The following is a 13,095-nucleotide window of genomic DNA, read 5'->3' as shown; positions in this document are numbered from 1 at the left end:
CTAAAGTTAGAAGATGAAAAAGCAATGTACCTGTGGAGAGGGCTGCTGAATATATCCCTGCTGCTGGAGCACTGGCTGGCTGACAGGATGACCAGAGGCAGAATAGCCAGGAGTAGGGACTGGCTGCCCAGGTGGTAGGGGAGGAGGAGGTGGTGGTGGTGGTGGAGGTGGCGGTGGTGGAGGGGCTGCTGTCACGATATAACCAGCCTGCTGTGGGGACTGAAGAACAACAGTGGACTGGAACATGGTGGCATGAGGGTCAGAACCATCTGCTGATGGCTGGCGGGCAAGACTCATGTGGCTAAACTGAGACCCAAGGTTGTCCTGCTAAAAAAGGGAGAGGTCAGAAATCAGTAAGCTTTCCATACACAGACCAATCTTTTCAAAGAAAAATACTTCATGTATTTTAAGAGTTGCAGTAGTATATATTAATATCATGGAAATTATATATCTACAACAAGCATGATTTAATAGAAGAACAGCTTCAAGAAAATTGTAACTCTGACGCAGGAAGGTAGCAATATTACAATGCTGTCATCACAAATTACTTATAAAATATATCTCAAGGAAATGTATAGCATGCAGAAAAGAGTAGGGTATAACAACATTTCACAATAAAAAAATGAAGACACTTATTTAAAATGAAGATCAAAGGCACACTTTTATATTAGGCAACTAACGTTTTCTGAAAAGACTTCAAAGACCAGGAGTCTAGCCAGGCATGGTACTAATTATTCTTTAATGCTCTTCAAGGGAAGAAGAGTCAGGTTCTATGCATTTCTGTATTTCCTCCCATACCTATCGATCAAATATAGTAGCAGAAATGAAATATATAAAATCTACCCTCTCTGATCTCTCTAATCTCAAAAATAATTTGGTTATAAATTCTATTCTTCTCTGGTGTTTTTTGCTCTACTCCTTAAATCAGATACTGCTGCTGCGTCACTTCAGTCGTGTCCGACTCTGTGTGACCCCATAGACAGAAGCCCACCAGGGTCCCCCGTCCCTGGGATTCTCCAGGCAAGAACACGAGTGGGTTGCCACTTCCTTCTCCAATGTGTGAAAGTGAAAAGTGAAAGTGAAGTCACTCAGTCATGTCCGACCCTTAGCGACCCCACAGACTGCAGCCTACCAGGCTCCTCCATCCATGGGATTTCCTAGGCAAGAGTACTGGAGTGGCTTGCCATTGCCTTCTCCATTAAATCAGATACTAGGCAAATGTAAACCAGGTGACAGTTTCCTATTGCTTTTGCTACTTGGAGAGCAGGCAGTGGTGTCAAGAAAAGGCTACAATCAATATGCTATCTGACAAATGTTTATCTGACTCAACAAAGTAAGGACCAATTCTGACTTGTCTACATAGTATCAACTGAAATGACTACAATGGCGTTATAATAGCATTCCCGTGTTTCCAAGGAGCCACACTGGCAACAATGTGTATCACATTTTGCTGAGAGGAAAAATTTGAAAATAGGAAAATTACTTAAAAAATTGTGGCAACTGAGTTGTCAGATCAAAGTTGACATGTCTGCAATTTCTATAATCTGCTTGTTTTTGCAAAGTAAATTAAGGCTATGGAGATGATAAAGGATTGAAAAAAAGGAAACCTGACTTAGTGACTGAAAATACATGGCACGGCTTTACCCTTCTCAAATGGTTGTTCTGACTTAGTCCAGCACTGCTCACCTAATTCAATGAATAACTTCAGAAGATGAAAATATACCTAAAAATGCTTACCAGCTGTAATGAAAATGTAATATGTCCAAATATTTTAAAAAGAAATACCATAATGATTGATATATACCACCATTACAGTCATCTTGGTAAAAAAGTCATTTTCTTACTCCAACGATCAGCCATTTTTCAAAACATTTTTGAGGCTTTTATGTTATTTTTAAAAATGTTCTCAACCTTCTCAATGCTGGCAAAATTTCATTTTCTCAGACTGAAAGTGATCTTTGAAAATCATTCAGAGCCAAGGCTGGTAAATAAGGTTGCCCTACAGCTCAAAACAAAAACACCCTCAACAAAACCAAACATTTAAAAAAAAGTATTGAGTGATTTTAAGAGACATCTTATAATTTAACTTGGATGCAATTTCAAAATGTGATGACCGTATAGCTTGAAAAGTAACAGCATCACTGGGAAAAAGTATACAGGTGGTCAAGTAGATTCAACTTAATGGAAGGTAATTAACGTTTACGGAATATCTATTTCATTTTAGGCACTATGCAGGAGGTACTTTATACTGTGGTCCCATATGTTCACTAACTAGAGATGGTCATTACTGAGAGGTGTAACTTGGGGCATGCTTTGGATTAAAGGAAGTACCTTTAAAGGAAGTAAAGGACTACTTTATAGTCATAGATTAAATATCTAGAGATCTTGATGTCTTATGCAACTGAAGTTCCAATTCACCCCAATGACATACTAAGTTTATCGGACCTGGTAGGGAAAGAAAGTCTAAACCCAGATGAAAGCTGCCACCCCAGGACTGCACAGATCTGCACCAGCCTCAATGAGAAAAGTAGTTAAAACATCTTAGGACCTGAAGATTATTTCAGTATGAAAAACAAGGAAAATATTAGGTTTTACATAATTGCCAAAATAAGCCAATATAACAGATGTTTTATGGAACAGAATAAATTATTTCTAATACAGTTTAAAAAAATGGTTTTTCAAAATATATGTATCTCTGACTTTAAAAAATCACTAAAGAACATATCACATTAATCACATTCACAAGGATTCATCACACATACACCCATAGAAACAACGCAGGAGGTGAATAGAGATATAGTACCACGGAGTATTGCTGAGTGGGTGAGACTGGCAGGAGCGGGGATGGGTAAGGGACTGTAGAGTACGGAACAGGCTGTGAAGAGGGCTGCAGAGGACGAATAGGCTAAGGAATAACAGGTTGGCAAACAATGTTAATGTCAGAATAAAATGTTAGAGAATTACATAAAATGGAAAGTTACAGTTTTTTGGCAATAGCTTAAAACTACAAAGTCATCTTAAAAACAATATAGGAAACAACGAAAACAATAGTAAGCAAAGAAACTACATAGAAAATTTCTGAGAACATACATTTAAATTTAAAACATAATTAGAAAATAATTTTTTCATAAAAATATTTGATTCACTACAACAGGTAATTTAGAGATTTCAAATGTTGTTATCCTACAAGACCCTTGGGTTAGGTCAGTAAAAGCAAACCCCTTTATTCTTTCTTCCTGGTTTGATGAAGGGGCTGCTCTACTTAGCAATATAAACACTAATAGAAGTTTTCTTTTATTCTTATTATCAAACAGTATAACAAACATATTATCTATGTCAATTATTCTATTTGACAAGGCATGATTACTCTTTTGGGACCAAAGTGCCTAAACTTTAGCCATTTTTCAAGGAAAATATACTGTGGGTACCATTACAAATAGCCTAAAGAAAACACACACACAAATGGATCTCTTCTATATAAGGAAGATACATGCAGTTTTCTTCTAACTAAAATTTTTATTGAGAGAATATTACAAGTTGAGAAACTACACTGGGCCCTTGAACAACTCTGGGCTTAGGGACGCTGACTCTCTGCAGGGTCAAAAATCTGGGTATAACATGGCTGGCCCTACATCTGCAGATTCCAGTCCATGGATTCAAATAATCACAGATCCTGTATACTGTAGTATGTATGTGCTAGGAAAAACAAGAAAATCTGTGTATAAGCAGATCCTTGCAGTTCAAACTTGTACAAAGATTCACTGAAGTTTTTTGAAATTATACTAACAAAATACTCCCGCATATCAGAAGAAAAAAAAAAATCAAGTTTTATGTTTCCCAAGGGTACTCACAGGTATTTTTAAAGAATGAAAGAAGTTTCAATCATATTTAAATTTTAGGGAATACACCTGGCTATTGATAGGCAAATTAGTTTCCCAATCTTACCTTTATGTAGTTTGTTACAAAGGACTAATATACATATTAGTTTAATAACTATCATAATCCAGCATACAGGTGGCAATCTGTTTAAGTTACCCGCATACAGTCATTTAACTTTTGAATCTCTCTCTGGACAATACTTTTGAAGAGTATAGTTTAACAACTTCCCTGGTGGCTCAGAAGGTAAAGCGTCTGCCTACAATGCGAGAGACCTGAGTTCAGTCTCTGGGTTGGGAAGATCTCCTGGAGAAGGAAATGGCAACCCACTCCAGTATTCTTGCCTGGAGAATCCCATGGACAAAAGAGGCTGGTAGGCTACAGTGAATGGAGTATACTTTAGAAAAGGAAAATTAACCAAATAGGGTTACTCAAGGAATAATCTAGACAAGGAGAAATTCCTATGACATATAATGCTGAGCTGCCCTTCCAACACAAAATCAAGTTTCTAAAAAATGAATGGCTTGGAGTAGTTTAGAATTCCACACATACACACACAGAACACAAAAAAACTACAGTTAAAGTACTAAAAAAAGCAAAAGTTGAAATCTAAAGAGTAGCCACTGATTTCTCACTAACCTCTTGAAGGTTAGTGAGAAGAAATTAGCAAGCTTCTTAATGGACAACAGCCTGTATCACACTAAATGAGGTGCAGTAGCTTTAAAACTACAAAGTACAAGCTCTTCAATGTGTTATTAAGTCAGACAACCATAAAGACACAACTTTCTTCCAGACAACTTAACCTACTATGTAAGTGTCAGATGAAACAAAAGCTTTAGTCTGCTGGGGAATAAGAGAAAGAGGAGTAATATGAGCACCAAGGGTATGATTTTATGTCTGCCAGAGTGTCAAGTGGTAATGAGAAAAAATGTGGGCTGGGAGACTGGCTGATCAAAGTGAAACTCTGACAACTCTTAGAAAAGAAAAAGCCTTAGCATGTCCTTTTTTTCTACTTCAGTTGCAACTGGCTGCAAAACAGCATTCACTGAAAGTGACTGGTTTCAAGAATGTGGCCCATCTGAAGGCTCTGGAAATCACGGCATTATTTTGTTTGGTTAGCTGAAATTTCATGGATGGATGATCTCAGCGCAAAAGATCATTAGTGAGTATCATTTGTTCATCAATTCTCTATTCTTGTATTCAATGAAAAATTACCAGAAGCAGCTGAAGCAATGCCAGGAAAAACAGCCATGGAGTTTGATACATACCCCAAGATTTCAAATTACAGTCTATTAAGACATCATTTCTAAAGTAAGCTGCCTATATCTTTTAGGACTGTCTCTTGAAACTAAATCAGACAAAGCTATTTCTAAGAGATAATAATCTGAAATATATAACTTAGGATTTTTTTCTGAAGCTGCCAGACTATTTCCACTGAATTAAATCAAATGAAAATCTGTCCTGTAAAACTCCTGATGAAATATACAGCATTGCAAAGATGACCACGTGATAGCAAATTAAAAGAGAAACACTTCAAGACCAAGTTGAATGAAACCAAGACAGAAAAGGACAGAGAGGGAGTTTTATTCTGTCTACTATCTACCTGAGTGCACGTAATCAAATGAGGTTGGGAAGTTAAAAAACCTACAAGTCCAACTGAGAAACTTAATTGCCAGAGAAATAATTATTTTAATTAGTTTAAAAATACATGATAACTTCATCAAACTGCTCATACATTTTTCACTCCTGTAATTCAAACAATTTAACCTGTGAACAAAACTAATAAAACTTCTCCAGTTCAACTTTACCACTATACTTTTGTCATAAAATATTCTCCATGTTCTCACCAGTAGAATACTTAAGATTGTCTTCCAGGGAAAAAGAGGTGCAAATAACTGTACAAACTGTCTTTGACATGCTATACAACCTTTTAAAAGACAGAATGAAAGTATGAGTTTACCCTGGAATAATCAAGTCCAGTAAGAATGAGTAACACATCTCTAGAAGAAAAGCCTGAATGTGAAAATATATGTGGAAACTCTAAACATTTATACAAACTCAAAATATTATTAAAAGTGCTTTTGGTAATTCTAACTCAAGTATTTTTGTCTTTATTTTTCATAGGGTAGGTGGGATGGAGAGTACCTTGAAACAACAACTCAGTTTCTTATAAGTGATTGATCTGTTGAATTTTAAAACAACTCACTTTGTTCACTGGAATAATGTATAATCTTAGTTTTGATTCCTCTTGTCCATTTCCTGCTACTGTGAAACAGGGATAAAATACTCACCACACAGGATCATGAGATAAAAATTCCCCTTCGCAGAAAAGCCCTTGAAGTTAACCTCTCTCCCTAGGAGCAGTGAGTGGGACATCATTGGTGGAGAGCATTAAATTTCTAAGAGATGTTTACTTGGGCTATGTCAGTTATAATTAGTGAATTTAGCCCCAGATATGCAAAGGCAGATGAACTTATTTAGCATTATGTAATTGTGGATATGTGCACCTGTGAGAAAATGTGATTAGCTGCTTGTTGTTGAGGTGGTGGGGGTGGCAGAGGTGGCTGTGGAGGTCCAGGCACTTGGGTTCTAACTGGTTGTTGCGTCATTGGAGGATTATACACAACTGGACTCCCATCTGGGTTTATGAAGGGCTGACCTGAAAATTTTAAGAACGAAGGAAAAAAAATCACTTACAATGGAAACTGAATATAGGTCATTCTACAACTTATAACATGTCTTCAATCCTTATTCACAATTCCAAAGGCCTAAAGTTTCTGAAAACCAAAAGCTTTTTTTTCTTAGCCTAGAAAGCAAAGTCTGATTTTACACAAGGCTATTTCTAGTCTTTGTATTTCCCACTTAAGAGTAAATATTCAAAAATTTTGTTGGAGTGTTTCACTGTGGTGCTGTCACTACAGAATCCACTCAGATTATATTATAATACACAGTGTTTTCCAAAAAACTTAATTCTGAAACACACCTTGCTCAAGGAATTGAGTTACAGGATTGTGTAACATCTCAGGAAAAAACAAAACAAATCTTGACTTTGGGATACTGGAAATTCATTAATTAGCCTGTTAGATGGGAAATATTGAACATATAGGTCACATTGCATATATTTAACTAGTAAGATTAAAACCTGATGAAAATTAAATGGCTGATAACTTCAAATTTCAAACTGTGGCTTTGATGGCATTGTCCTAATTTCATAGATTCTAACTTGTTAAAAGTAGAAAATAATCTAAAAATTCTAAATAATTATCTAAAATAACTTCCTTTTAATTTCAGTGAGCTTTATTCATAGGCAAAAAATAAAATGAGAGGATACATCAGTATTGATTTTGAGGCTTATTGGTTATCAATTACTGGAGGAATATTTTAAGTAACTCTCTACACATAGATTCTAAACAACTTTTTATTACACAAAGTAATATTTTTATTGTGGGAAAATAACCAACGAATACAGATCAAAAGGAAAATAAATTCCCCATAACCTTACAGTTAACTTGGATACCTTCTTCCAGACTTTTTTCTCAATGCACATACAGATTCAAAGATTAGTATTTTTCCCTATTTTACACTGAATGACTAAAAATGAAAAAAAAAAAAAATACTGGACTGTTAAGTAAATTATGAAATAAAAAGATCATTGATTATGATACACTTTTAGGATGGGAAAAATATAAAATAAGAGAAATATGACTGAATAAAAGTGTCTAAAATAGCCCCCAAAACATTCTCTCTTTTTTTAAAAAGTAAGTATATGATATATAATAAGATAATATATGGGAGAGACGAATACACTGTTCCATTGCAATCAAGTGGGAAAAGTTCTCAAAAGTCAAATTATTTTCATCAGTTAATTTCCTGACAATTTATGTGATGGATATAGAGAACTAAAACGAAATCATGCTGGATATTTGTGGATTGTTTATTAATTTTTAAAACAATGGTAGATTAGACTTGAGTGAAAGTATGTTTCAGCGTAACTTAAGGACTGCTTGAAAAAAGCTGGATATGTTGTAATGCTTTTCTCAAAAAAAAGGTCACTTTTGGACTAATTTAAAATTAAGTAAACAATTCAATTTCAGGTTGATTAGTTTCTCACTTTATAATTTCCTACTCAAGTGACACTTCCATGTTCCCAAAAACATATTAACTAATGTTTGGAATGAAAAACAATAGAAAATATTGAATTATATCTTGCTCCAGGAAAATAGGCTGTTTAGTTATATAACAGACCTAAAATATCAAAAGATAACCGTTATAAACCAAAACTGAATTTCTTAAGAGTCAGTGTCCTATGCTAATTTAATTTGTTTCTTAGAAACAAAAGATACAAATGAGATCTGAAGGTAACACGTTCTAAGCCATGGTTTTTTCTACAACAAACAAAAAGAAAGTTTCAGGAACGCTCAGAGACCCTGACCCTCTCTACCTGGATCTACCTTGCCCAACAACTACCATGCTAGTCTGACCATATCAGCTAAATGCGTGAATATTTAAGGAAGGTTGACGGATGATTTAAGGTTGTTTTCATTATCTAACTATATGACTGGGCTATGCTGTTTTGATTAGAAACCAAGACTTCTTTTGACTTAAAAAAATTAACATATATAATGATTGCAGTTTCTTAATCTCTCTGAGGTTCAGTTTCTTTATCTGTAAAAGTAGATTTCACCTAACAGGGTTATTATACGTAATGTATTTAAAGCACAACACAGTATATGCCACATAGTAAACATTCAATAAACACAAAGTACACTCCTAACTGCAAACAATGTGTTGTCAATATTAATTAACAATGACTACTTTTTCATTAATAATAAGATGTAGCTTATAATAGCTTTTCCTCAGTAGAAAGCTATTACCATATTCATAAGGACAATTACTTATAGGTTCTTTCCACTACATTCTAAAAGAAGTAAGAGCTGTTAATGTTCTCCTTTATCACGAAATGTGTACTATTTTCCCCAGGATAAAATTCTTCTTTTGAATAAAGCTCTTTCAAAAGTGGCGGTTGCACTTCTAGGAAATGAACTGTTTCATTATTTGACCTAAAAGACGATGTCACCAATGTCAGGGAGAAAAATATTTGCTGATATAAATGTCTTTTAACATTTTCTAGCATAAACTGTTTTTAATAAAGTTCTAGGGAATATGCTAATCACTCATGAAAAATAAAAAGCTGACAACACATATACAGATAATACATTTAATATACATTCTTTAATTTTCGGATAACTCCTGACATCTCAACTGAAATAAACCTTTTTCTGGATACCAACCTGTTTGAGGGTTGATCAGAATACTGCCAGGTGGTATGCCTGATGCTTCCAAGGGAAGCAAAAAGAAGCTTGTGCTAGGAGATGCAACTTGCCCATTTAGGCCACCATCAAAGGAAAGAGAACTATGAGTGCTGACGGCTGGATAGATGACAGGTGCACCATGAGAAGACTGGCTAAGAGCTGTACCTGGGAGAGGCTGCTGGATGTGTGAGAGAGAGCCTGTAGATGACCCTACACTACCAGAAGACTCGGAACCTAGGGGAGGAGTAATAAAAAAAGGGAGTTTTTAAAACTTTATATAAAGATGCAGGCTTTAAATACATAACAATAAAATTCACATTGCATAACATGCAGTTAACACATAAAAGCATGAATTATTTTTGATTTACTGTACAATTTTGCCTCCCCTCCCCACCAAAAACAAGTTTAATACACCAAGACTGATCACATTGTCAGGTAAGTCAAAGCCAAAGCATGCAAATTAAGCAAGTCTATAATAACATTAACCACAGATAGCCACAAAAAACACATTACCCACATTCCCAAAAGGACAAAGTTATGTATATTTTTACCTTTAGATTAACACCTAGGAATATATAGATTATAATTTTCCCCCAGGACAAACAACTTAGCACAGCCAAATGCCCAAACCTCTTCTATCAGAAACCCCTTATCTATAAGAACACAGAAAGATTTAAGAGTAGTGTAGGAAATAACTAAAACAATAAATTCTCTACCAAGAGAAACAACTGTCAAGTTTCATTGCATACTTTCATTTTCAGCTCATAATCATAGTATCTTCCTACAATGTACAGTCAACTTTCAATTTCTATCACAGCAAGGGACAAAGAATAAAAATATTCCAAGCAATTATATTAGCACTAGCTTAAAATTTTTTACTATACTTAATAAACTAATTTGATGTATAATGGCTAAAGGGAGACAATGAAACAATGAAGGGAAAGATTTTGATGAATTAGGTTAATTAGGTTTTAAAAAAGAGAACTGAGTCTATGAGGAGAATTAATTTTTCATGAAAGAAGTAAACAAATATAATATATAGATTTCTCTGAAGGATAACTTCTATTTTACATTGTGCCAAAATAACTGTTTCCAATAACTCTATGAAAAATAAATATATTTATTTTCATCTCTGAAGATAATACAGATTATAAATAATACATGTTCTTAAAATGTTTTGATTTGGCTGTATGTCTAAATGAGTTTTTCAGGACACATGAGTAGTTTTGTTATGATGACTTGATGACTAACTGATCATTTATCAAATAAATGCATATTTGGTACATATGCACATTTCTTACATTAATAAAACTTACCTTTCTTTGGTGATATATCATATACACTAAGATATTTTAAATATCCACATTATATGTTAAAAAGATGACAAGTGCAATTCAAAAACCTTAAGAAATTAAAGCACTGAGTTATAGTCAGAGATTAAAAAATACTGTCACCTTCAAATTTACACCTCTCCCTTCAACTGTTATCTGTAAAACTGTATGTCTAGGCTTTACCCAAAAGGATAAGGAGAGTGCCATTTCTGATTCTCCTGATTATTTTGGGATAAAAATAAAGATCCACGAGGATCCTAAAAGAGACATAAACTTCTTTAGTATTGAAGCCAGTTAGTGAAAGTGAAAAGAGTAAATGCTATGAGCCTAAAAGTTATGTAATCTAAAATAAAGAAGCTTTAGAATGAAAATGTTACTGAAATTTCTACTCTTCTATAATAATTATACTGTATTACATTTCTTTAGTTTGAAAATTTCTCAAAGTCTCAGCAATTTTATACATTTTTGAACAGCAAGTGAACTTTATCATGAAATGCAAACAATAATATGATAGTAGTAGTTGAATTTCAGCTTATAGAGGTATTAGCTATAACTAATCACGGCTTCTAACTATAACTAAGCGCTAAAGGATTTCCAATCACCTAAGGCACTTAAACAAGAGATGACATTTCATTAACCAACCTGATTTAAGTTTACATCACAGTGGAGGATTCTCATTTTAACTGATGTCTGTGAATCTGTCTCACAGAGAATAAATCCTAGTGTCAATACACATACTACCTCATAAGTACTTTGGAGATGCTCAATGTACTGCTGATAAGAATCTTTTATTTAAGGATAATTACAGAAGCCATATGATAAATGCCAAGCCAACATTATGGAAACTAATGTTTGACTGTACAGTTCTAGACAGATATTTGTACCTGTTTTTGAAAGCCTGCCTATGCTTTTGCTGCTTCCAGAACTATCACCTCTTGTCAGAACTGAAATTCCACTGAAGCTGCTGGCTTTGGTTACAGCAGGCTTGAAGTTTCGGAGAGAGCTGTCTGAATCTGTGCTACTCCAGGGTCGTGGTTCAGAGTACTTCAAATCATTCTCAGTGCTGCTTTGATGGCTATTTGTTGATCTTCCTGAAGCATCTTTATTAACTCTGTAATTTAGAAATAAAACTTTGAAAAGCCAATAGAGACAAAAAGGAAAATTATGAAGAAAAAAAAGCTCTAAATTTTCAATACTGTACTGCATGAAAACATGCTTCCAATACCTAAATATCTGGCGCCTCTGCTGAGTGCTATTAGCATCCTCGTCTTGGATTCTGTTGGCATTTTAATAAAACATTTTTACTTTTATTAGCGTCAGTCAGACACTTACCAAAACAAATGTTAAATTCCTCACCTTTTGTCAATAATATAATTCTCTTGGGAACACAGGGACTAGAAAGAAAGAACAGATATAAAAAATTGAGCATTTGTCAAATAATGCCATCTGTAAACCAATGATGACAACAAAAATCATGTGTAATAATTAAAAAAAAAAAGTTACTCCTGGTCCTCAAATCAAACATGGTGATAAGGTACACAAATAAATGATAATGAAAAATCTTTTGGCTTGGAGATACTATGCTTACTTTTAACAGACACATATTTTTGGAGCAATTCATTTCTGTTGTACAAAGTAACTTGAAATTCAAATATTGTTTCCAACAAGTAAACCAATTTTCACTGTTAAATATTCAAGATATATACACGTCTATAGATTCCACCTTATTCACTCAACAAATGCCTTGATAAGCTCTGCTTTGGCAGCAGCTGTGGCAGTGAACAAGCAGCTACACCTCAATGTAGCTTATAGCCAAAAGCCTCCCAGTGCTAACAACCTGACTCAGATAGCCATCGTTTTTGCATCGTGTATTAATTACAAGTCTTCTAGTTTACCAGCTATCAGTTTTGCTCCTTTCATCCAATTTAAACAGCAGAAGCCATAGAAACCTCTCTGATCATGACTTTCCACTCCTTAATAGCTCACCAATCTTCTAGTACTTAGTAATAGTTGCTCAGTTGTGTATGACTCTTTGCAATCCCATGGACTGTATCCTGCCAGGCTCCTCTGTCCATGGAATTCTCCAGGCAAGAATTCCCCAGAGTGGGTTGCCATTTCCTTCTCCATGGAATCTTCCCAACCCAGGGACTGAACCCAGGTCTCTTTCATTGCAGGCAGATTCTTTACCTTCTGAGCCACCAGGGAAGACCAATCTTCTAGCACAGGGGTCAGCAAACTACAGTCATTCTAAATAAAGAGTCACTGGAACACAGCCATGTCCATTCATTCACATATTGTCATGGGTGCTTTTGTATTAATAATGGGAGTTTTGAGTTGTTGCAATGAAGACTGTATAGTTGGAAAGCCTAAAATACTCATTATTTGCGCCATAAGAAAAAGTCTGCTGAACCCTGCTCTAGCTAAAAACTCAACTCCCTGCACTAGATTTCAGGAGCAAGCTGAATTAAGATTCCTGCTTAATTCTCCAATTGAAACGTCCCTCACTTCCTGCCCCCTAGGCCATAATCCAGATGGATTATGAATTCTTCAGTTCCTCATGAGTCTAACTCTCCTTT

General features: G+C 34.9%; 1 protein-coding gene across 7 annotated transcripts in view; it reads right to left on the bottom strand.

Annotated features, from left to right (window-relative positions):
* R3HDM1 (R3H domain containing 1) overlaps positions 1-13,095 on the bottom strand; it is a 96,589-nt gene that overhangs the window by 48,208 nt on the left and 35,286 nt on the right. For 4 of the 7 annotated variants that reach the window (XM_055397071.2, XM_055397074.2, XM_088829106.1 and 1 more), the window contains 6 exons: positions 11,876-11,913; positions 11,745-11,795; positions 11,404-11,630; positions 9,168-9,422; positions 6,384-6,535; positions 31-327 (listed from right to left, as the gene is read on the bottom strand). In XM_055397071.2, coding sequence (XP_055253046.2) covers positions 31-327; positions 6,384-6,535; positions 9,168-9,422; positions 11,404-11,630; positions 11,745-11,795; positions 11,876-11,913 — 1,020 coding nt within the window. Of the gene's footprint in view, positions 1-30; positions 328-2,803; positions 2,906-6,383; positions 6,536-9,167; positions 9,423-11,403; positions 11,631-11,744; positions 11,796-11,875; positions 11,914-13,095 lie in introns of all 7 variants that reach the window. The other 3 variants (XM_055397069.2, XM_055397072.2, XM_088829101.1) reach the window with 3 other exon arrangements.

The sequence above is a fragment of the Moschus berezovskii genome, chromosome 2 (genome assembly GCF_049115385.1).
Source record: "Moschus berezovskii isolate FMDL1 chromosome 2, NW_MosBer_1.0, whole genome shotgun sequence".
Classification (NCBI taxonomy): Eukaryota; Metazoa; Chordata; class Mammalia; order Artiodactyla; family Moschidae; genus Moschus; species Moschus berezovskii.
The sequence above is the reverse complement of the archived record's forward strand: the minus strand, read 5'-3'. Positions and strand labels throughout refer to the sequence as shown.